This window comes from Canis lupus, chromosome X (genome assembly GCF_011100685.1).
Source record: "Canis lupus familiaris isolate Mischka breed German Shepherd chromosome X, alternate assembly UU_Cfam_GSD_1.0, whole genome shotgun sequence".
Lineage (NCBI taxonomy): Eukaryota > Metazoa > Chordata > Mammalia > Carnivora > Canidae > Canis > Canis lupus.
Genome location: NC_049260.1, coordinates 60,513,044 through 60,539,186, shown reverse-complemented (window position 1 = coordinate 60,539,186; position 26,143 = coordinate 60,513,044). Strand labels below are relative to the sequence as shown.

At 40.9% G+C, this 26,143-nt stretch overlaps 1 protein-coding gene across 1 annotated transcript; it reads right to left on the bottom strand.

The window, feature by feature from the left end:
- On the bottom strand, positions 1-21,503 carry PGK1 (phosphoglycerate kinase 1). Its single transcript, XM_038587778.1, has 11 exons — positions 21,327-21,503; positions 14,723-14,773; positions 11,447-11,602; positions 11,191-11,335; positions 7,255-7,358; positions 6,462-6,581; positions 3,202-3,316; positions 2,773-2,952; positions 1,411-1,588; positions 859-957; positions 1-484 (listed from the first exon to the last, which is right to left on the bottom strand). The coding sequence occupies exons 1-11, from the start codon at positions 21,389-21,391 to the stop codon at positions 444-446; spliced, it is 1,254 nt and encodes a 417-aa protein (XP_038443706.1). The 5' UTR covers positions 21,392-21,503; the 3' UTR covers positions 1-443.
- Positions 21,504-26,143: the final 4,640 nt, after the last annotated feature.

The window sequence follows — 26,143 nt, the reverse complement described above, 5'->3', positions numbered from 1 at the left end:
TCCGTTTCAGTGGATACTTTTATTGATTTAATAGATCACCAACTTTGTCTTCCTACCTACCTACAATTGGAATTTCATCTTATTTCCATACTGAGTAGTGAAACAATGACACAGCTATAATCAGAATAAGCTACTTCAAAAAGAAAAGCCAACACAGCTCATTTTCTTCTAACAGGCAAAATATAAATATATGCACTCTAGAATGCACAATGGTTTAGTCACTAAGAAATTCAAATGGGATCCTGAAGAATGTAGGCAAATCCAGGGTGCAGTAAAGAGGAACTGAGATGCTGTGCGCCTGTTTAAGGGTTCCTGGTACTGCATCTCTTGGCCACTAGCTGAATCTTGACGTGAGGGAAGATTTTAGCTAATGCCAAGGAGAGATGCAGCAAGTGCTAGGTTGACTTAGGGACTGTGCACAGGAACCAAAAGGCAGGAAAGTACTAAACACTGCTGAGAGCATCCACCCCAGGAAGGACTTTACCTGTTTTTGAGAGAGCACACATAGACAGCATTACTGTAAGACCCACTGAGCCAGATACGCCTATCTTCCCAATAATACATCCCTATAATATGTCTGCTCTTCCTTAGAATATATGACCAAGACTTGGGTGACTTTTACATCTTGGGTCCCAGGTCTACTTGAGTATAACCTCTCTGGAATAAGTCTTCCTCTATGCCCCTCCCCACACAAAATTGATGCCAAGAAAATTATCTGAAGTTCCTCCATTTGTACTGCCCAGATAATAATGAACACTAATGATAATACAACGTACGATCTCCACTCCATTCTACCCACCTGTCACTGCATCACCCCAACCTTTCCCCCAACAAGTCAAATAACAGGAAGAATCTCACCTTCCAAGAGTTCTAAACTCGCACCACCCCCAGTGCTCACATGGCTGACTTTATCCTCTGTGTTCCATTTGGCACAGCAAGTGGCAGTGTCTCCACCACCTGTTGAATGAAAGCAAAGTTAAAAGGAGAGAAAAGAAAAAATTAAAAAGGACTGGCACCAAACTATAAGACAGTATGCTCTCTTTTTTAAAGATTGCATTTATTTATTCATGAGAGACAGAGAGGCAGAGACATAGGCAGAAGGAGAAGCAGGCTTCTCAAGGGGACCCCGATGTAGGACTTGATCCTGGGATTCCAGAACCATGCCCTGAGGCTCAACCATTGAACCACCCAAGCATCCCAAGGCAGTATGCTCTTAAGCCCAAAAGGTAGATGATGAATCCCCAACTCCATCTCATTAAGAAGGCCCTCCATGAATTGTACATCCGTTCAGCTCTTAAGATTCATCTGGCACCAAGAAACCCAATAAAAGTTGATTATCTCCCTTCAACTTTCCTCTGATCAGAATTCTGCCAGATTACACTGGCATTAACTTTGTAAAGGACCCTTTACCTATGATGGTGATGCAGCCCCTAGCAGTGGCTTTCACCACCTCATCCATGAGGGCTTTGGTTCCTTGGGCAAAAGCTTCCCATTCAAATACACCCACAGGTCCATTCCACACGATCTGCTTAGCCCGAGCAACTGCCTCAGCATATTTCTTGCTGCTCTCAGGACCACAGTCCAAGCCCTAAGGGGCAGAGTTAAAAAAGAAGATGAGCTACCAAGAAAAGCTTCTTAGAGGAGTAATCACCACGTCCACCAAGACCTGAACTCAAGGTTGAACACTAGAGTTTCTTGTAGAACCAAAAAATACCCCTCAGTCCTTAAAATTATAAACCTGCTCATGTCCGTTATGAACGATAAAATGAAAGGGAAAACCTCAGATTAAAACATTTTTAACCACACTATTTATGACTGTGAAGAACTAAGTCAGTAGTTTTAACCTAGGGTTAATTCTACCCCTCCCCAGGGGTCCCGTAGCAATGTCTGGGGATATGGTGGTTGTCACAATTTGAGGAGGGAGGTCAAGTTCTACTGACATATAGGAGACAGAGTCAGGGATGCTGCTCAACATCCTGCAATGTGGAGGACGGCTCCCCACAACTATCTGAGACATCAACAGTGCCAAGGTTGAGAAACAATTATCTAGACTCAGTGGTTCTCAAACTTTGGCATGTGTCAGAATCACCAGAAGGGCTTGTTATAGCAAAAAATTGCTGGGTCCAACACCCAGTTTCCAATTCAGTAAGACTGGGATAGGGCCCAGAAACCTATGTTTTTTAAGTTCCAAAATGCTGCTGATGCTCTTCTTGGAACCACACTTTGAGAAACACTGAACAAAATAATGCCCACATGCTTAATAAGAGGAAAATAAGCAAACTAGTATATCAACATGACAGTTTTATACAGCTATTAAAACGACAATATGTACATGACATTGCAGCCAAATATTTAGTCTTTATTATACACATACATTTTTTCCCTGTTTATAATCAGCATATTTCTGCTATCTTAAGGTTTTCATTAGAGTTCTTATACAGCTTTCTAGGTAACAACATAATCCAGAACAGCCCAAATCATGAAAGTACATAGCACCAACCCCAGCACATAGTTAAGTATTTAACAAACATTAAATAAAAGAAACAAAAAATGGTTTTGCCCCCACATTACTGATGAAGACAGAGGCAATCATGCTTTTCCCCCTCAGATTCCCTCTTGAAGAAGGCCTCAATGCTACATCTGGAGCCCTCTCTGACCGAGATCTCCCGTAGAGATTCTTTTAAAATCCTTGCTGGTTGGTAGAATGAAAGAATGAATGAAATAAAAATGTTTTTGTTCACTTGTACTACCAACCCACCCAAAGTGACTCACCATCCAGCCAGCAGGTATGCCAGAGGCCACAGTGGCTTGGCCAGTCTTGGCATGCTCATCAAACTTTTCAGCAGTGACAAAGTCAACTGGCAAGGTAATTTTCACACCATTCTTCTCAGCTTTGGACATCAGGTCTTTGACGATCTTGGCTCCCTCTTCATCAAACAGAGAAGTGCCAATCTATACAAGGGAGCCAAGATAAAGATCAGCCTCTATACTAAGAACATGATTACCTCACAAAGGAGACAGGAATAAGATACAACACAGTATAAAGAAAAAATTCCAAGACAAAAGATACCAACTTTCCAAAATAAGTAAGAATAGGAGTTTTGAGGGCTCACATCAGAAGCTGACTTTCTTTTTAAATTTACATAACCTGATATTTCTCATGGAGAGCCATTTCACATCCACTTGGCATCGGTTTCCTACCTCCATGTTGTTGAGCACCTTCAGGAAGGTAAAAGCCATTCCACCACCAATAATCATCTCATTGACTTTGTCCAGCATATTACTGATCAGCTGGATCTTGTCTGCAACTTTAGCTCTAGGAGGGAAAGCAATCAATAATCATCACCAAAAGAACAAATGATGGACTAAGGAAGTGATATTACATAGTGCCTGAGTTTTTATATCAAGGCATAGGAACAGAGAAATGTCCCACAAGTTACAAAAGTATTGGCTAACTACACAGGAAAATAGTATGGAAGTTCCTCAAAAAGTTAAAAATAGAACTACCCTATGATCCAGCAATTGTACTACTAGGTATTTACCCAAAGTACACAAAAATACTGATTCAAAGGGATACATGCACCCCAATATTTATAGCCACATTATCAACAATAGCCAAATTATGGAAAGAGCCCAATGTCCACTGACTGATGAATGGATAAAGTTGTGGAGTATGTATATGTGTGTACACACACAATGGAATATTACTTAGCCATAAAAAGTATGAAATCTTGCCATTTGCAATCATATGGATGGAGCTAGAAAGTACTATGCTAAATGAAATAAATCAGATAAAGATAAATACAATATGATTTCACGTATATGTGGAATTTAAGAAAAACAAATGAACATAGGGGAAAAAAGAGAGACAAACCATAAAACAGACTCTTAACTACAGAGAACAAATGAGGGTTGCTAGAAGGGAAGTGGGTAAGGGGATGGATTGAGTGATGGGTATGAAGGAGGGCACACATGATGAGAACTGGGTGTTGCATGTAAGTGATGAATCATTAAATCCTACACCTGAAACTAATATTACACTGTATGTTAGCTAACTGGAATTTAAATAAAAACTTAGAAGAAAATAATTTTAAATAAAAACTTGGAAGAAAAAAACATACTGGCTAACTTTGCCCCATGTTTCTTCAACCAAAAGGCCCATCTGTTTCTAAGAAAATCTCTTAGAGGTGCAATCCTAGACAAAAAGGACTTAGAAGACCTACTATTGTCTAAAGAAACCATGAGACCCAAATACATCTATTTTGCCCCTACTCTCCACACAGAAACCACAGTCAAGACAGATAATTATACCTGAGCAAGACTGCTAATCATGGGATCCCTGAGCCCACTCAAAACTGTCCCACAACTCAGGGTGCCTGGGTGGCAGTCAGTTAAGTAGTCTTGGTTTTGGCTCAGGTCACGATCTCAGGGTCATGAGATCAAGTCCAGTGTTGGGCTCCACACTCAGCACAGTCTGCTTCAGATCTCTCTCCCTCTCTTTCTGACCCTCTTGCCTGTGAACATACTCATGCTCTAATAAATAAATCTTTAAAAAAATGTGGGATAGACATTCTACAGCTCACATGCCCTGCTTCTTCAACAAATCAATGGAATGAAAATAAGAAAAGGGGGACTATTACAGAATAGAAAATGCCTAACAACCAAATACAATGCATGAACTTCATCTGGATCCTTATTCAACCAAGCCAACTATGAAAAGACATTTCTGAGATGACAAAGAACTTCTGAGTACAGGCTAAATGTTAGATGACACTAACAAAAGTGTTAAATTGTGTTAGATATAACATGATGGTTATTTAAAAAGAATCTCTTTATCAGTTATGAGATACATACAGAACTACTAAGTGAAATTATATGTCTAAGACTTGCTTACAAATACTCCTGATAGGGATCCCTGGGTGGCTCAGCGGTTTAGCGCCTGCCTTTGGCCCAGGGCGTGATCCTGGAGTCCCAGGATCAAGTCCCACACCTGGCTTCCTGCATGGAGCCTGCTTCTACCTCTGCCTATGTCTCTGCCTCTCTCTCTCTCTCTCTCTCTCTCTCTCTGTGTGTGTGTGTGTGTGTGTGTGTCTCATGAATAAATAAAGTACTCCTGACAAAAATGTCAGTAATTATTCAAACAGGGTTTAGGTATCTGGGGGCTTATACTGTTCTCTCAACTTCTATACATGCTTCAGTGTTTCCACAGTAATGACTTAATAAAATGTAAAATTTCCCCCAAAACTGTTAAAGGTCTAAGAAGACTACACTGGAAGAAAGAGTTGGCAAAAATAAAATAAAATAAAATAAAAAATAACCTCTACATCAACTTCTCCAAAACAGCTATTTCAGGCTGAGCCTAAAACCTAATCATAATCACTAAGTGGTACTCACTTCCATACTCCAGATCTACAAGAAAAATGGAAAACAAAAATCAGCTCAAATCCTCATCTCCATAGAAGATGAGTGTGACCTTATTACACAGTACACAAGAGGAGTAATGCTTCTAGAATACAGATAACAACCTGTACCCGCCTGAATTATTTTTAGAACCCTGAAACTGGACTCATGAAGTCTGAAGAATAACTATGCTACCTGAAATTGACACCCAACTCCAGTCAGCTATCATAGGAAAATGCTGAGTGTGTTCAATCCCATGGGAAAAAAAAAACATAATTATAGAAGGGTCAGTGGCATTCAGCCATAAAGAGGGTGCTACCTAGATAGCCAGGCCAAGTGACAAGAAGTTCTCTTATCCAAGCAGTACTAAGGTCCCTGTCCCCACTCTAAAATTTATCTTCCTAGGTTCTTAACCCGCAATTCTCAAAATTTCTACTCTAAGCCATTAGAGTACCATTATCCACATGATACACTTTCCCACAGGAAAAAATATAAAAAGATATATAATCTGGAGAAATAAGCTCTAAATGATATATTAAATACATGTGAGGAAATGTTCATAGTTACTCTTGCCAGACTTTATGTATGTGAAAGGCTCAAGTGCTTCAAAAATTTAGGTAAGCACCTATGGTGAATCTTTCCCATTATTCCTTCCAAAACCACTTACTATCCTTCTTGTCCCTGTTTTGTCCCAGGAGGCTGACCTGCATGGACTGCATCAAGGGACTCTTGTATCCCTGAACCCTACCCACACATTTATAGATAGTCCCTTTATTAAATTCTCCTCATTGGGCACCTGGGTGGCTCAATTGTTGAGCATCTGCCTTTGGCTCAAGACCTGGGATTAAGTCCCACATCAGGTTCCCTGTAGGGAACCTGCTTCTCCCTTTACCTATGTCTCTGCCTATCTGTGTCTCTCAAGAATAAATAAATAAAATCTTAAAAGAAATAAAATCTCACTTACTCAGTTTGATTATGCTTTCTGACTATAATAAACCACCCAAGTCATAGGCTACTACCATGCAAATACACTAAAGCATGATCTTAAGAGTCCTTCATACCCGCCCAGGATGGCCAGGAAGGGTCGCTCTGGGCATTCCAAGGCCTTGGCAAAGTAGTTCAGCTCCTTCTTCATCAAGAAACCTCCGGCCTTCTGTGGCAGACTGACTCCCACCATGGAGCTAGAAAAGACCAGAGACATTTAAATTTTGGTAAATCCTTACCAATTCTCCCAATTCTAGAAGCCATCTCATCACTGAAATACTTTTACTTCTGAGATTCCAGGAGACCACAGTTTTCATCCGTAAACTGCAACAAAAACAGGTATAAGATGAGGTTTTTGACTAAAAGAGTAGGGACAAAAATAATTAAATAAATAAAATAAAAGAGTAGGGACAAGGGGAACAAGTAAAAAGCAACAATCTTAAGTAGAATTTAAGATACCCAATTAATAGTCTTCAAGTCTATATTAAACAATCAGCCAATTGATGACAACAGGAGAAGATTCCTCAACTTGCTTCCTAATGACAAGATTCTGATCCTACAATGTTAACAAAGGGAGGACTCTACCTGACGTATCCTAAGAGCAATCTCTTCCTGAAGCTTGACAAAAAGCTCCACAATTCTCAACACATTTTACTTTTATTTCCTCAAAAAAATAAGGACCAAGCATACTCAAAAAGAATCACAGTCTAACTGGCAGCTCCAATTAGAGAGAGAAGCTGAAAGGATGATGTTTCATATAATTCATCATTCTATATAATACAGAATTCTCCAAAAACAACCCAGAACTTGGGCTGCTTGAGTAAATAGAGGAATACTGCTCCTAGCTCAACATCAAAAGACTCTTGGTACCTGTGGGCTCGGTGAGCAGTGCCAAAAGCATCATTGACATAGACATCTCCTAGCTTGGAAAGTGAAGCTCGGAAGGCTTCTATTTTGGCTGACTCAGCTTTAACCTGCAGGAAAAAAAATGGGGAAAAAAAAACACAGAAAATGTTGATGGCTCCAAAGACAATTGTAAAAACATTTCATACCAAGAGTCCTCTTGAATATCTCTAAAGACCCGGAGTTGGCAGGACAGCAATTTTCACAGCTAACAACAGGATCTATTTCTTCTTCCAAATATTCCAGGTCTTGAGGCGTGTGGGTGCCTCAGTGGTTGAGCGTCTGCCTTCAGCTCAGAGCATGACCCTGGGGGTCCTGGCATAGAGTCCGGCATCAGGTTCCCTGCCTCTGCTTATGTCTCTGCCTCTCTCTCTGTGTCTCTCAGAAAAAAAAATCTTCCAATATTCCAGGTCTTTTGGTCACTTCTGCATTCTGCTCTCCTTCATCTTGCCTCAAATTGCAAATTTAAGATTCCTAAACCATGGCTTAACTGCTAATCACACGAGGCTAATCATATCCCACCCACTGGCCTCTCCCAAACTCCTAAAATAAGATTCTGATTATCTTTTCCTTTCCTTATCTTGACTCATATCCTCATTTTAACATATTCTCCTTGCAAAAGTTGGAATTATACCTGATTCAAGCTTCTAGCTACCAAGGCCTTTCTATGGGAAAGGAAAAGAGGCCCTCACACACCTTCTTCATGAAGCTGGAACAGAGAAGGCAGGAAACATGACACAGAAAAGGACCTCAGAAGCATTTTACATATATTAAAAGAGAGTATTCTATATAACCTTCCCTAGAAGTTAGGCCTCTAAGAAAACAAGAAATACCCTTCTACAAAAAAGAAACAAAAAGTAGAAGTAAAACATTATGGCTTTGACATAAGTTATCAGCTTATTATTCAGGATCCCCCCCAACAAAACATAAAGTAGGATGGCAGGATGAACAAAGAATCTCCAGAAATAAACCAAGCAGAGATGCACAAGGGGACATGGCACAGAAGAATACACAGTTCAGGACAGGTGTTCGTTCATTTTAGTCAACACCCACTCACATCCTCCTGTTTCAAGGTGAAGGAGACTGCCACAAAGAACAGGGGCTTTCCTCTAATGACCCAAAGAATGCAGGGGAACTAATACTAAAAGTAAAACAACTATAGAACCCACAAAGTCTTTCTGGAATGGAGTATCATCTGCCACTAGTGACTGGAAGATAATCTGTGTAGTAATGAAAATACTGTCCAAATGGCAGGACACCTGGATTCTAGGCCCAACTCTAACACTAATTTGCTGTGTAACGTTTGGCAAGTGATCTCTGTCCCCGAAATCTTCCCCATCTATTAAAAAGGCATGATAACCCCTAAGAATTTTCTAAGGAAAAAGGGAGCAAATTGAAGCTCTTTATGAAAAAGGCACTATAGAAAGTAATAATCTGAACCCATTTTTCATTTCATAGCGTTTTTTCATTCAGATCTGTCAATAACTAGAAGAAAATGTTCCTCAAAAACTAACGTGAGCACACTGGGAAAAGGAAAAACATTATGTCCTTTTTTTTTTTTTAATTTTTGAACTTATTACTGGCTCTTGAAATTTCATGCATCAAAAGTCACTGGACACTAAATGTAAAGTTAATTAACTAAAAAAGTCATAAACTAGCACTGTTAGTTCATCATTTCCTGAATAAGTTTTGCCTCAGTTTGCTACCATTTCTAAGTCCTAGAATCTGTGCGAGTTTCACTCTAAAAGGGCACCAAATTTGAGATCATTACTTGACTCCTTCTACTGTACCAAGACTATGCCAAAGGCAAGATAAGGCAAAACTAGGCCCTGAGGTGCTAAGAAAAGAAACTGCTTGAAAGCAGGTACTCCAATGACCTTAAGAAACACCAGAAGTAGAAAAAAATGAGTGGGAAATATCAGGGAGGGAGACAGAACATGAGAGACTCCTAACTCTGGGAAATGAACTAGGGGAGGTGGGCGGGGGTGGGGGTGACTGGGTGACAGGCACTGAAGAGAGGCACTTGATGGGATGAGCACTGGGTGTTATTCTGTATGTTGGCAAATTGAACAGCAATAAAAAATAAATTTATTTTAAAAATTTAAAAAAAATAAAAAAAAGAAATGTAGATGAACAAATAAACGTGAGGTACTACTTCCAGACCTAGCCTCTGAACCTCACATGCTCCCTTCCGTTCTTTCCTCCCACTCCTTCACACACACACATGCACATGCACACACACACACACACACACAGATATTTCTGTCTATATTAGCAGGTGTGTAAATACTAGATGAAAGAAATGCAAATTAAAACCACAGTGACATACCATTTGGGGGAGTGCTATACATGAAAAATATTAAACACTGGCAATATGAGATATGGGGAAAAGGCCCTCTTATACTGCTAGTGGTAATATAACAGAAACACGTTTTGGGAGGCCTCATTTGTCTGTATTCATCAAAATCAAAATAAAATATACTTTCTCAAAAAAAAAAAAAAAGGAAACACCAGAAGTACAACAGGAGACTGAGATACTAGCCTTAGAGAATCTTCTTCCCCCAAGACACTAAAACCTTAAGAGTGGAAAGTTCTAAAGGATAACTTCAGCTTCACTCTACCAATAGGCTACCAATAGGCAAATTCTAAATCATCCTCAAAGAGCCAGTTTTGTCATTTAATATTTGAATTCTGGTTGTCAGGTCACAGTAATCTATTTTGTAGATTATCTATGGTTGCTCTTTTTTATTTGTTTTGAGTGGTTTTTTCCTATGTTCACTTTTGCAGGACAATAGCAAAAGTTTAGGCGTTCCAACAGAGACCATCTACAGTTTGGACTGTATGGCCTACAAAGCCTAAAATATTTATTGTCTGGCCCATTATAGATAAAATTTGATCTAATGGACTGAGCTATATATAAAGCCAAGCAACAGCACCACTGCCTCTAATTTCAGTAAAATGACTGCCTTTCTGAGACTTACATTTCTTTACGAAATGATGACAATACCTGCACTTCCTTATCCTAAAGAGAATTCAAAAAAATGCTTTACACTTCATAAAAAAATGTCTTAAATCCAAGGCAATACCATCATGACCATCATTTACCCAACTACAATCAATTTTCCCATATAGTCCCTAGTCCCCCTTTCCACTTGACTTCGGAAAGTATGTTTTCTGCTCATATAATTCTTTATTATGAAAATCCCAATTATATCACATTTCATCTACAGTTTTAAGAGTACCAAGGTCAACCATTAAGTTAATTCCCCTTCTAAATAATATTACTGTCCCTCCATAACAGACTAGGGTTTGTTGCTTAGAACAACTGTTCAGCCTTGACAAAACAATCTAACTGGCTCTGCTGGAGGAACACCTGGTATAGCATGGACACACACAACTGCCTGTGAATGTCTGCTCTCAGCACTTGGAAATCATAGCCTACCCTTCAATAGGATTATCACACACTGTCAGGAAAAGAATTCTCATGTATCATAGGCCAAGTGGGTAACAAAGAAACAATTGCAAAGGCATGTCCACTGAATACTCATATCCAAATGGTATTCACTTATTTTTCAAAGATATTACAAAACACTTAAGCATGAGAAGGGCTTCTGGGATCCTAGCCAATATTCTATTCCTTGACCTAATTCATCAAGCTATGCATATATATACAAAAGGGCACCAAATGTGAGAGCAATACTTGATTCCTACCTCTGCATCAAGACTATGCCAAAGGCAAGATAAGGCACATATGTGTGTGTGTGTGTGTGTGTGTGTGTATTTTGTTATACTTTCAGTATAAAGGTGTCTAAGGAAAAACTAAATACAAACTACCTCTATTCTTCAGCCTCTTACAGACTCTGTCCTCCTCACCTCTAATAATGTAAAAGTCACAGGTCCTACCTTATTCCCAGAAGCATCTTTTCCCTTCCCTTCTTCCTCCACATGAAAGCGAAGGTTCTCCAGCAGGATGACAGACCCAGCAGCTGGGTCAGCACAAGCTTTCTCCACTTCTTGGCCCACACAGTCCTTTAAGAATAAAACATCCCTGGGGAAAGCAGTAGATGGAGATACTTGAACAGTCTGAAAGAACCAGTAACAACATGCTTCACAACATCTCCTGTCACAGAGTCCACCAGCTTCAGAATCTGGCACTTACTTGCCCAGCAGAGACTTAAGTTCTACAGCAACTGGCCCCAAAGAATACTTGTCTGGCATGGGGACACCATCAGGCCGGCCCAGATGGCTCATAAGAACAACTGACTTGGCTCCATTGTCCAAGCAGAATTTGATACTTGGGATGGCAGCCTTGATTCTGCAACCAAAAAGAGACAGCAAGTAGATCAAGGTTAGGAATTAGTGGGAACTAATTTTACTTATGGCCTTGTAAAACATAAAGACCCTTTTGTCTCTAAACTCCTTCAAATCTATTGTGGGCAACTCAGTGATGGTCCTCAGGTTCATGTTCAGGGGAAGAAGTCCATTATGATGCCAACCTACCTAGGATTATTCAATCCGATCATGTTTTGCTCCTTATTTTTTTTTAAAGTGAAGGAAGTCCTTCTTTTTATTTTATTTATTCATGAAAGACAGAGAGAGAGAGAGAGAGAGAGAAGCAGGCTCCACGCACGGAGCCCAACGTGGGACTCGATCCCGGGACTCCAGGATCATGCCCTGGGCTAAAGGCAGGTGCTAAACCGCTGAGCCACCCAGGGATTCCCTGTTTTGCTCCTTATAAAGAAAAGAGTTACCCTAGCAGGACTGAAGCTGCTATGTTTAGAAGGACTTGCTTGCAAGGTTGTCCCTTGGCCAGTGTCTGAGAACCTGGCTTCCAAAGTGGTCCCTCAGTTCTCTGACACAGGCCATTCTAACTGACACTGCTCCTAGACTGTACAAACTATGTGATTTACGCTGAACATCTGCTTTCCTCTAATAGTCTGGAATTTTGTTGGTTGCTAGGCAGAGGGTACTCATATGACCCAGTAAAAATCTTGGGAGCCAAATCTCTTATGGGCTTCTCTGGGCAAAAACAATGCATACAACTACTGCAGTGAGAGCACTGGAGCCCATGCATGGATTCCAGATTTTGTGTTGTCTTTTTCCCTTGCTGATCTTGTCAGGCATCCTTTTGCTATAATAATAAACTTTAGCGATGAGAACTATATGCTAAATCCCATGAGTCCTTTTAGTGAATCACCAAATATGTGGGTGTCTTGGGGAATCCCTGAAACATCCTCTTGTAAGACTGAGGAAGAAATTGAAAATTCCCAAATCTTGAGACCATTAAAGGAAATTTAGGAAAAACTTAAAAATATGTAGTAACTTTTTTGTACCTTATTGATCCTAAGGCACATTTTTTGTAGGAAAAATAAATTCATTATATAGAACATAGGTTCTTTTTTATTTTATTTATTTATTCATGAGAGACAGAGAAAGAGAAAGGCAGAGACATAGTCAGAGGGAGAAGCAGGCACCTTGCAGGGTGCCCGATGTGGGACTTGATCCCGGATCCTGGGATCACGCCCTGAGCTGAAGGCAGATGCTCAACTGCTGAGCCACCCAGGCATTCCAAGACTGTTTTATTTTTTATTTTATTTTTTTTAAGACTGTTTTATTTAGCGTTGTATTCTCAGAGTTGGGAAAGGTACCTGGCATAATAAGAAGCAGTCAATAAATATATGTTGAGTAGATGAATGATTTTCCTTATTATCAATTTTAATTTTTTAAAGACCGGCAAAAATGGAAAGTTAGTATCAAGTTCATAACAAAAATTTGACATGTTTAAAGGAAGTTTAATAATTTTTTGGTTAAACTATAATGTAGATAATATGACCTTTAAACTATGTTCTAGGGCAGCCCAGGTGGCTCAGCATGCTCAGGTTTAGTGCCGCCTTCAGCCCAGGGCCTGATCTGGAGACTTGGGATTGAGTCTTTAAAAAAAACTGTCTCTGCTCTCATGGAAGTGAAATTCTAATGGAGGGAGAAACAATAAACATATATATGTGTGTACACATATGAGTATGTGTGTGTGTTTGTGTGTATCAGGTGGTAATAAGGGTATGGAAAAAATAAAGGTAGAGAGAGAAGAATGACTGAGGAATAGTGGTAAAGGGGATTTTAGATAGGGTTGTCAGGAGTCTCTGATAAGGGGACAGATCAGCAGAGAATGGAATAATAAAAAACCAAGTTATCTTTCTAAAGTATCTTATGCTATTTGACATATACAATAACTCACTAATACCAAATAAAGAAGAAACCTTCATCAAGTCTGAAGTTTGCCCAAAGAAACCAAATTATTCTTCAGGCCTATCCCTTTTCAGGAAGTTCTATTATTTCTAATGCTTCCTTTTGTTATGTCCATGGATTTCTGAAAATGGAAAAATGTGCTCAGACCCGCTTCTCTGCTTGTATTTATTTTTTTGCTTCTCTGCTTTTAATTCATAAAACACCTTGATAGGCATATTTCCAATCTTTTCTGCTGTGTGCTGCAGAAAATAATGAAAATCAAGAAGGATCGGCACTGCCTTGTACAAAACAAAGACCTTCCAGTATGTTGCAGCAGGGATGTACTTGGTAAAAATGCCAGACTCTACCCTGGGGCCAATATCTGAAAAAGTTCTGGGCCTAGAAGATTTAATACCAAAAAAGTTAAATGCCCCTTTGATTAATTTTTTATTGATTACATATTGAAATGATTATTTTGATCTTACTGGATTAAGTAAAATATACTACTTAAAATTAAGTTCACTCAGTTCTTTTTATCTTTTTAATTTAACAACTAGAAAATTTTAAATTCTATGTGGCTCATATTATATTTCTATTAGACAACACTGCTCTAGATTATTGGAAAGCATACCTCTCCAGCTCAAACCCCTCATCTGAAATTTAAAGTTAAACCTTCTTTACTAGATTGTAAAAAAGCAAAAGCAAAAGTAGTACTATCACTTAAAATTGTGGCTTCTGGTTTTGAAGCCAAGATATTTAGAACAGCCTTAACTAACAGAAAATATTACTTCTGAAATCTTTTCCCTTACATCAAAATTCTTAAAAACTGATTTTATCTGGGCCATCTTGAATAGGGGCTTGTAAAAATACATGTACGCTTAAAAATTAATAGTATTAAAAAATCCTCTTGCACAGTTCTTCATTTTACAAGGGAAGCAAAGTAACCTTCAGCTTTGATATTCTTTAAAAATGCATGACCCTAAATTCTTCAGATTTTCAAAAAATGGGGAGAAAAAAAATCACTTTAAGATGACTTTTTAAAATTTCTACATTCTCGTAAGAAAGCAGACCAGATAGTGGGTTTGTGGAAAACCAAAAACATACGGCTTAAGTCACCACAGTTCTGCAGTAAGAAAGGAAAACCATTCATCCTATATACCCCCAGACATAGACATCTTAAACGAAACTCAAGGTTTAGCAGAGACCTTACCTCTGGTTGTTTGTTATCTGGTTGTTCTTCATAGGAACGTTGAAGTCCACTCTAAAAAAGAAACAAAGTTTCAGATTCTCTCAAAGATTAGTAGAAGCACTTTTTAAAAAAATTTATTTATTCATGAGAGACACAGAGAGAGGCAGAGACTTAGGCAGAGGGAGGAACAGGCTCCATGCAGGGAGCCCCATGTGGGACTTGATCCCAGGACCGTGGGACCATACCCTGACCCAAAGGCAGACACTCAAACGCTGAGCCACCCAGGCGTCCCAGTAGAAGTACTTTTAATGAACCAGTCAAATAAGGTGGGAGTCCAAAATCCACCTTAAAAATAATCAGTGGTAAAAAAAATAATCAGTGGTATTAGAAGTCAAGATAGTGGTTAGCCATGGGGTGGGGGACTAGTGACTGGGGATAGGACATCATAGAGTCCTTCTGGGGTTGTCGTGTATTTCTTGACCTGGGTGATTACAGAAATGTGTTTGTTTTGTGATAATTCCTTGAGCTTATGATTTGTGTCCTTTTAGGTATGTTTTTCATACTTTAGAGAAAATTTTAAAAATAAAAACAAACCTAACATCATAAGAACTAGCCCTGAAGACCTGGGAAGCTAAAACCAGTTCCATCTAAAAAGATTTTTTTTACTGGAGTTCCATTTGCCAACATACAGCATATCACCCAGTGCTCATCCCACCAAGTGCCTCCCCCTCAGTGCCTGTCACCCAGTCACCCCAACCCCCCCACCCACCTCCCTTTCCACTACCCCTCGTTCGTTTCCCAGAGTTAGGAGTCTCTCATGTTCTGTCATCCTCACTGATATTTTCACTCATTTTCTCTCCTTTCCCCTTTATTTCCTTTCATTATTTTTTATATTCTCCAAATGAATGAGACCACAACCAGCAATTGCACTGCTGGGGATTTACCCCAAAATACAGATGCAGTGAAACGTCGGGACACCTGCACCCCAATGTTTATAGCAGCAATGTCCACAATAGCCAAACTGTGGAAGGAGCCTCGGTGTCCATCAAAAGATGAATGGATAAAGAAGATGTGGTTTATGTATACAATGGAATATTACTCAGCCATTAGAAATGGCAAATACCCACCATTTGCTTCGACATGGATAGAGCTGGAGGGTATTATGCTGAGTGAACTAACTCCATTGGAGAAGGACAAACATTATATGGTCTCATTCATTTGGGGAATATAAAAGGATTTTTATGTGGACCTAGCCATGATAGTAACTAATAATGGCAGCTGGATGGATAAGGGGTAATTAAGGAACAAATTTTGATTCTGATTCCTTTGATACTGTTTCTGGATCCTAGTGAAGCTCGCTGAAATCACTCAAAAGAAAAAAAATGACTGGAAAATAAAAAAAAATCAACAGAGCATCATTCCTTCTAGAGAAAGCCTGGAGCCTCATGATCAGAAAAAACTCACCGTCCAAGACCAAGTTCACACAGTACTCTTCAAGCAAAATACAGACAATAAAAATAAGATAGCTTCTTTCATGAAAACTGAGAGGAAAGAGTAGAACACGTGATCCTGCCTACCTAACAAACAGGCAATTAGAAGAGAAGTGATCATGATGGCACAAGCAAATATTTTATTGCTGTCTCTCCTTTTTCACCTACCAGATTACTCCATCATTTTTTAAGAACCAATAATTCTTTCCCTTACTTCTGGTTGAACTTCTGAACTCATTGGAACCTCAGCCTATTTCAATCTGACTGAAAACAACAATGTGTGATAGCTAGTTGTTAGGTCTAAATGTTGCCTGCCAAGATCCTGTTTAAATGCTTTCTTTCTCATCTGCAGAATGGGGATGACATCTATCTCACAGTTATTGTGAGAATTAAATGAGTTAGTGTTGAATTGTAAAGGGCTTAGAAGAGTACCTGCTACACAGTAAGTACCATACAAATGGCAGCTATTATGATATATGTTAATGCTTCTCCAAAATCTAATTTGTGTTTTAAAAGGCAGATCAACCATTACAAAAGCAGCTAGCGTCACATGCTAAGGGACTACAGGGAAGATATGACCTAGTCGAGAAGACTGCTACCATGCTTGAGGCCTAGCAGACACTTAAAAAATCCTTAGGCCTATTAAGAAGACCACCAATGTCCTATATCCCCTAGGACTATACTCCAACCCCTACCTCATCGAAAACCTCACAGCCTTTCCAAATGTGGGTTGAGGAAATAATTCTATATTCAAACATTTTAATTTAATATTCAAAAATAAAAGCAGTATACCTCTGAAGAAATATATTCTATTCAGTTTCAGGTTACTTGATTCTGATTCTAAGCATCTTCTCTAAATATCCCGAGCAAGGCTCCTGCCAGCTTTAAAAGTACATTCTGAAGAGGACAGAGTATCCCATTACCTGTGTCATTTTCCCTCTCGCAGCTTCCCAGAAAGGCCCATGGTCAAAAGGGCTAATGGCAACAGGCTGAACACAAGCCACCCTACTCCCAAGCCAGTACAGGAAGGAAATTCTTTGGGCTGAAATATTCAAGACTCTGTGTCATCTATCCAAGCTGCTATGACATAGCTTACTGATGAGAACTGGATGTCTCTTTGCCTGTGGTTTACTCCCCTTCATCACCTCCTAGACTCTCAAGACAGCTTTGCTTTTTAGCTTCCCCTTTCTGAGGACTCTAACACATTAACTGCTCTTGCCTACACATTCCATTTCTTCCAGTCTATGTAAAATATGCACCCCTTCCTTTTCCACTTTCCAGAAACACTCATAAGCTTAGCTTCAGGCATGAACTCAGGTATCATTACACACCTATCAGAATGGCTGAAATAAAAAATAATGACAACACCAAATACTGCTGAAGATGCAGAAAAACTGATCACTCATACTGCTGGTAGGAATATAAAGTAGTGTACCTGCTTTGGAAACCAGTCTAGGAATTCAATATATGACCCAGTGATTTACTCTCGATGTCTACCTAAGAGAAATGACAGCATATGTCCATAGAAAGAATTGTGCAGGACTATTCAATGTTCACAGCAGCTTTATTTAGAATAGCCCCAAACTGGAAATAAACTAGATGTCTTTCAATGAGTGAATGGCTAAACACACTGTGCAACATCCATACCATAAAGGACTACTCAACAATATAAAGAATGAACTACTGATGCATGCAACAACTTGGATAAGCCAAAGGTATTAAGCTGAATGGAAAAAAAAGCCAATCCCAAAAGATTATATACTGTGATTCTACTTATGTAACATTTTTGGAATGACAAAATTTTAGGGGCAAGAAACAGATCAGTAGTTACCAGGGGCTGGAATGGAGGAGTGAGTTAGGGTGTCATGACTCTGAAGAGGTAGAATGAAGAAGGTCTTTGTAGTAATCAAACAGAACAGTTTTGTAACTTGTGGTGGGAGTTACACAGATCTATACCCATGATAACATAGCACAGAACTATACACATTATTCCAAAGTCAACTTCCTACTTTCAATATTGTACAGTAATTTTGTAAGATGTATCTTTTGGGGGAAATTGGGTGAACAAAGACTTCTCTGTACTAACTTTGCAACTTCCTGTGAATCTATAATTATTTTGAAATAAAATGTAAAAAAAATAGAGTTAGTCAAAATAAGAATATCAAGTCTGTCACCTGACGTCTCAGGGGTCCAGGCCCAGTCCCATTAAAAGCTCTCAAAAGGGATCCCTGGGTGGCGCAGCGGTTTGGCGCCTGCCTTTGGCCCAGGGCGCGATCCGGGAGACCCTGGATCGAATCCCACGTCGGGCTCCCGGTGCATGGAGCCTGCTTCTCCCTCTGCCTGTGTCTCTGCCTCTCTCTCTCTCTCTGTGTGACTACCATAAATAAATTTAAAAAAATTTTTAAAAAATAAAAATAAATAAAAAATAAATAAAAGCTCTCAAAAGTACCATGCCCACCCTTGTGTTGCTGCCCGACTAGAAAATTGGGGAATTATGAGTGTCTTTAAGACTTTTTCTCTGCTCAGTTTTTCCTCTCTATATTTTCCACTACATCAGAGCTGTTGTTTAACAAGTTAGAACAGGTTAGAGAAAAACAGTGAGGTTTAAAACAAAACAGGGGTGGAGGGAGCAAGCAAAAGGGAAGTGCTTCACAAGTCCCCATAAAACTGGCAATCTGTGAGGGGAAGACCGGAAATGATACTGCAAATACAAGCGGGGAGATTACTCAAAAGGCTGTAAAGTCAACTGGAATCCTAAAAAAAAAAAATGGAGGTAGAACCTGGTAATTATCCAGTCAGAGGTTTCTGGCTTTCTAAAGTTCCCTCAGCAAATCAGCCTGTTTCCCTTGGCAATTCAAAGCAGGAGCCACAGACTCAGCTAACAGGCTAACATCAGTTTTCTTTCCTAGGACAGAGAGGAGGCCAGTGAAGCAACCACTACTAGGGAGGCCCCATTTCTGAAACACTGCCAGCAACCACCATGTAAAGGCATTGAAACAAAAAGAAATTTGAGCTGAAAAGGCATAGCTGACTAGGCTCTTCCAAAAAGTCCTGCAAAATGTATTCAAAAGAGATACATTAATAATCAAGGAACAAAGTAACTTCCTGTCCACAGGCAAAATAAGCACAATTTATCCAGATTGGGGGGGGGGTCAGATATTGATCTCAACCTTCAGCAGTCTTTTTTCAGCCTGTCTTTGTTTACAATGTTGCATATTTAGAGGATCTGGTTAGCAACCAAAGAGACCCAAATTCTAGGCCTAGCTAGCCACCAATTTGCTAGTTCAGTGACGTTGGACAGGTAATTTTCTATCAGCAAAACAGGACTAGCCAATCATTTCAAGGTTCAGGGTTAATCTGTGTTAAATGAAACTTTGACCCCTTGGACAGCAAGTCGTTTCATGTCAGGTCCAGAGGGAGGAAAGATAAGCACCTCAAGTCCCACTCCTGGGCAGCCCAGTTAATTACTCAAATCAGTTTCCAGGAGAAGATAAACCCCAAGATGGCAATTGTAGGAAGGTGACCAGCATGATGCTCCACCCCTGGTCTTTTGGCTAGTGTTATGTATTTGGAAAGGTCAGTCAGCCTTGAGCCCAGTGAAGATGGGAGGAAATAAATAAAATCTAGCTGCATGCCAAAGTCCACTGCCAGGACTACTGTTTTTCGTAGAATCTATACTGTCTCTTAAGACCACCTAAAGAATAGGAAGGGCCCTTTTCTAATACTAGGATGGCTTTGAATCCTTTGTCCTAGATTGCAAATGCCTAGGTCATTTGGGAAAATGTAGACAACCAGGTGTTTCTCTTGGCTACTGAGTTCTTCTATTTCCACAAGGCAGAGAAGGCCACTTGCAAACTAATAGTGGCCATAATGAAATTAGAGAAAAGAGTAGAGCTGCATTTACTTTTATGGTACCCAGAGTACTGAAATTCAGCGTGCCCTCCTATGTTTAAGCCTTGGGTAAAGGGAGCTTACCTACTGCTTTATGTGTCTGTTAATATCTAAAAGATGCCCTCACTTGAACCAGCCCAAATTGGAAAAGGGGCTGGATCACACCATTCACATGCCTGTCCATCAATCAATCACGTCCCAAAAAGGACAGGGCTGCAAAGGGCTATCAAGGCAAGCCCTATGACGCGGAACGCACCACCCTTGGATCCTATATCAAGGTATATCAACAGTCATTCCATGAGTTACATACCTTACTGTCCTGCACTTTGCTCCTGAATTGCAAATATACCAGACATTACAAAAAGGATAAATATAAAAGCTCCATACACCATACTACTAATTTTGGCATATAAGGGAGAAGTCATGTGGGTAAGTGACCAGGGATCCACAGGTGCAAAGTAGAAGACCCCAAAGTCCATGGATAGCCATCCTCACTTCTAATATCCTGCTTCTCTAGCCATCTGAGAGGTGAGGTTGGAGAACAGCAAGAATGAGCACCCACACCCTGCTCTACCATTACCCAGCATGTGTCACAATTCTGATGAAAACCCCTGTGGCCTGTAGTCCGACGGTGTCATGCAGAGGCCTGTTACATAAGCTCTGCAGGGCCTCCTTCAGTGTGCCCCACCCTTCCTCATCCTCCCATCCCCAATGTTTTAGGAGGTTCTATTCCTGAACATCTAAGTCAACATCTTCTGGGAAAATTACCCTTTTGTGCAGGGGCCTTTGAAATGTGTGCCTTTTCTCATTTATCTGGGATGATCTAGGGCGGTGGGGGAAGGGAAACCAAATGACCTTTCAAGGTCCCTTCTTTGGGGCCTAGGGATTTGCTAGCTAAGCATTAGGTCCCACCTCGCCTGCTGGGAGCTGGAGGCGACGTAAGTGCATTCAGGAATAGGAAAGAGGGCAAAACTGGTCCCGGAATTGAACCCTTCTTTGGTGGATCCACTTCCAAAGGACAAAAACGGCTCCCTTTCTGCGCTGAGGCAAATGAGATCAGAAACCATAAAACTAGGGCAAAGCCTCAGCCACAATGGTGGGAAGCCTCATTCTGCAGGCCTAGAACCCATGGGGCCGAGCCAACGACTAAAAGCAACTTTGGGCAGGGGAGGAAGCAACTTGGCTCTGGCCGAAGAGGCTGCGGCCAAGCCCTTGAGGGAGCAAGAGCAGATGTGTATAATTACCTCATGACGACCCGCTTGCCCTTCACGTCGAGCTTGTCCAGAGTCAGCTTGTTAGAAAGCGACATCTTGGCAATAGAAGGGTTGCGAGGCTGAGAGCTTAAACAGCGGAGAAGAAAGCCGCCTGCGTGCGCTACAACCTCGTGCGGAATGTAGAGAGCGGCCCGGGCCACCCCGCCCCACCTCCCGCCCCGCCCCTTCCTCAGCGCGCAGCGCTATTGGACGCGGCCGAAAGGCGCCAGCACCCTGCCATTGCTCCGAGGCACTGTCTGTCTGCGAGGACACTGGTGAGACGTGCGGTTTTCATTTGTCACGTCTGGCACGTAGCAAGCTGCCCAAGACCTTTGTGACTTGAGGGCGGGAGCTGGAGTCGGTCCACGGAGTTGGCTGGGGGAGGAGAAGGGAACTGGGTGGTGCCTCCGGGCGGATGAGGAGGGAGTGAGACGCCCAAGGCCTCCGCCTAGGTCCCTGCCGCTGCCAAGCCCAGAGCAGCTGCAACGCCCGGCAAAATCCACAGAAGCGCCGTCTCCCACCCCAGGGAATTCTTGGCAGCCCCACCGGGATAGATGCAAATGGCACTTCCCTTTGGAAAACTAATCTGGTTTCCTGGCTCCCCAAAATTGAATTCTAAAGTAAGGCCGCCAATTGCCCTTGATAACTGAGACCGATCAGAATTCGGGAAAAGCTCAGGTCCCTCCTAGATCCCCCTTTTTTATAATAAAAGTTCAATGTAATTGTTCTGATTTTGACACAATGCTAATTGCAAACAAATAGCATTTTTCATATATTAACTAGTAATGGCCACAAAACTCGGAAGTAGATATTGCCTTCCTCATTTTACAGATGAAGTAAATGATGCAAAAAGAGGTTTAGTGACTTGCTTAAGATTTCAGATTTTTCTAAGTGGTGGACCCAAACCTAGGCAGTCCAAATGTAGAGTCCATACATGTAACTACACTGTAATACAGACACCATTGCCGGGAAATAGTTACTCCACGTCCCACATGTTTGTAGAGTTGGCTGGAATTGTAAGCATGATTTGGGGTCCCCGAGAAAAGAAAGACGAGATATAACGACGCCTACAGACCAGTCCGAGGACCCAGACAGAGTCCTGCAGGACCAACCAAGAGTGTCCTTGGCTTCACTCAGGATAGAAGTCAAATGTGAGCCAGCAGGAAGTGAGAGCAGAGTTTATTGAAGATAAAGACAAAGCAGATTCAGATGAAGCATCTGGAAGACTTGGAAAGGAAAGAAGCATGTCTTCTTTTTGTTTGGGGCCTGGGGGGGTTTACTGAGGATGACTGTCTGGTATACGTGTCCCCTCAGGCATCCAGGAACCTGTTAGAACAAAGACTAGGTGTTATTCCTTGGAGCCAGAGGGCCTTAGCATCTAGATGTCTAGCACCAGTGGTCTGGAATATGCATATGATAGCGTCCTCCTTTCACTCTCCTTTCCTCAGATGTTATCTACTCTAGAGAAATCATTAACTCCCAGTCTTTTACAAGGAGGATATCTGCTATTTGCACTACAGGCCATGTGTAAAGTAGGTGGGAGTGCAGGGCCTAACAAGAATAGAAGCAGGAAAAGGAGCAAGAGCAGATTCTTATGGAGTCCTTCAGTTTACCTGTGTCAATAGCTTTCTTGTCATATATGTAAGTGATGAATCACTGAATTCTACCCCTGAATCCAATATTACACTATATGTTAACAAATTAGAATTTTTTAAAAATCTGGAAAAAAAAATAAAATTATACTGACAAGGTAAGGTAAGCAGGGACCGGATCCTTTGGGCCTTATAACCATGAAAAAGATGCAACTTTTATCTTAAAAGCAATGAGAATCCATTTTTGAAGTCACTGTTTTGCCTACCCAACAGCCATTCCCCAGCCACCATCTTCCTTGCTAACAGAAACCTGATTTGATTATTGGGCCCAAGACAAGTACTCAGGGAAGGTAGGTTTATCTCAAAGCCTCAAGAGATGAATCACAATTTACCTAAACTAAGCTTGGCAATCCCATTCCCCTTTGTCATGAATTGGTCTGGGAATGGGCATTTACTGAATTTAGGCAAATGACATACAAAAAGTCAGGGGTGTTTGGAATGTTCAGTGGTTAGAACACATGACTCTTTTTTTTTTTTTTAATCTGAACACATGACTCTTGATCTCAGGTTGTGAATTCAAGCCCCATGTTGAGCAGTGGAGCCTACTTAAAAAAATAAGTCAGCTGACACTTTCTGGGAAGGACTTTGTTCTCTGATAAAAGAGAGAGGAGCTATAGGAGCAAGGTAGTTTTTTGCCCCTGCTCCCAACTTCTTGCTCAGAATGCTGTCCTATAAGAACATCATGTTTGCAATTCATGGTAGTCTTAAAATATGTCTACAAATTATTTGATACTCATCTTTTCAAAAGGCAGAGCCTGAGACGCTTGAATGGCTCAGCAGTTAACTGTCTACCTTTGGCTCAGGTCATGATCCCAGGGTCCTAGGATGGAGTCCCACATCGGGCTCCCTGCAGGGAACCTGCTTCTCCCTCTGCCTTTTCTCTACCTCTTTCTTTGTCTCTCATGAATAAATAAATAAAATATTTTTTAAAAAGGCAGAGCCTGATTCCTTGTCCTTGAATGTGGGCTATACTTACTGATTAACTTCTGACGACCATGAAAGAGGACTTAAAACCATCTCCCTTTTGACCTCAGTCTGTGCTTTCTAACTGATTGAGTTCTTTCCAGCTTATCTCTCTCTTTTTTTAAATATTTTTTTTATTTATTCATGAGAGACACAAATTGAGAGGCAGAGATATAGGCAGAGGGAGAAGCAGGCTCCCTGCGGGGGGCCTTATGCGGGACTCGATCCCAAGACTGATCACGACCTGAGCCAAAGGCAGATGCTCAATCACTGAGCCACCCAGGTGCCCCCTTCCAGCTTATCTCTTAACTCAGGCAAAAGACCTGTGGACAAAGTATCCCCTGATAGGAACTGAAACTACCCCTTAAGCAATAAGGACTGCCTTGAGACAGCAAGCACCCTTTTGATTGACTGGAAGGCAGTGATTTACCTGACCTTTACTGCCTACCTGCATGTACCCACTGACCTTTGTCCCACATTTCCTTATATAAACCTAAAAGTATTTTCAGCACTTGGGAGGCAGTCTTTGAGATGTTAGTCTTCCCAGCTTTGACCTCACTTAAATAAGTTCCTTTCTTGTTTCACCACCACTTATCTCTCTGCCTTTGAATTTTGTCAGTGGTGAGTGGCCGAACCTGGTCTATTTGGAACCCCCAGAGCCAGGTGCTATTGTACCCCTGCACTCCAATTACAAACAATGTGATAGAAATGACTGTGTGTGACTTCTAAGATAGGTCTTAAAAGACATTGTGGATTTTTCCTTCCTCTTTCTTAGATCGTTCACTCTGGAGAAACCAGCTGCCATGTCATGAGGATATTCAAATAGCCTGTTGGAGAGGCCCCTGTGTTACAAACTGAGGCCTCTTGTCAACAGCCAGCAAAGAACTAGGGCTTCCTTCCAGTAGCCATGCAAATAAGCCATCTTGGAAATGGATCCTGCAGGCCCACTCAAGCCTTCAGATGCCTCAAGTTCTGTCCAACATCCTTACTACCATCTCACAAGAGACCTTGAACCAAAACTGTTTCCACATCATGACACATAAAAATTGCATGACACATAAAAATTGTGAGACAATAAATATTTAGTTTTTTAATTAATTAATTATCTGTTGTTTTAAGGTACTAAGTTTTGAGGTATTTTGTTACTTAGCCTTTAAAAAGCTATTTCTTTTCCTTGCTCCTTTCCTTCCTTTTATTCTTGCTAGAACCTGAACTCCTACCTTACACATGCCTTGATATATATCCTCCTTGTAAAGGTCAAGTAGTTAATGATTTCTTTGGGGTCTTTCAGCACAATAGATAACACCTAAGGAGTGACCAGGCAAAGTCTTCATGAACTTTCTCCAAACACATTGGCACCAAGACTCCTTGCTCCAGGGCATAAGTGACTTATGGAGGACACCTAAACACTGATCTTTGTTCAACTAGTTCCTGGATGCCTGAAAGGACATGTACACAGACCATCATTCCTAGTAGAAAACCCCAGGCCCCAACAAAAACAAGACTCATGCTCTTTTCTTTTCCAAGTCTCCCAGATGTTTCATCTGTATCTGCTCTCTATCTTCAAAAAATTCTGCTCTCACTTCCTGCTGGCTCATATTCAATTTCTATCCTGAGCAAAGCCAAGGACCCTCTTGGCTGGTCCTGTGGTACCCACCCTGCATCTTTGGACCCAGCCTGCCTGCATCACTACTGCCCAATTTCTTACCATTGAGATTAACAAACCTTATAATTTTTTAAAAGATTTTACTTATTTATTCATGAGAGAGACACACAGAGAGAGAGAGAGAGAGGCAGAGACATAGGCAGAGGGAGAATCAGGCTCCATGCAGGGAGCCCGATGTGGGACTCAATCCCAGGACTCCAGGATCACGCCCTGAGCTGAAGGCAGACGGTCAACCGCTGAGCCACCCAGGCATCCCACAAACCTTATAATTTAAGCCACATTTCACTGAGTATACTGTTGCTTGTAGCTGAAAATATCTTTCTACACTATCGAAGGGATTTAAGCAAGAGTGGTATAATCAAGTATACATTTTTAAAAGTTTGTTTCTGGGAGGGTTTCACCTCTGCTACCGGGGTAATCTTGGACTCAGTAATTAGAACTAATCCTCCCACTGAGAAGTAGAAAATCTGGACAAATTTTTTTGGACGAATTTTAAAAGCATCTATTCAAGGTATTAGAGAACTACC

Coding starts and splice junctions, on each gene's coding strand:
- PGK1 (XM_038587778.1), bottom strand. CDS start 21,391: ATGTCGCTTTCTAACAAGCTGACTCTGGACAAGCTCGACGTGAAGGGC. Junction 11,336..11,446: donor CTTAAGTCTCTGCTGGGCAA/GTAAGTGCCAGA, acceptor TGCTTTCCCCAG/GGATGTTTTATTCTTAAAGG. Junction 3,317..6,461: donor TTCCTGGCCATCCTGGGCGG/GTATGAAGGACT, acceptor TTTCCCTCCTAG/AGCTAAAGTTGCAGACAAGA.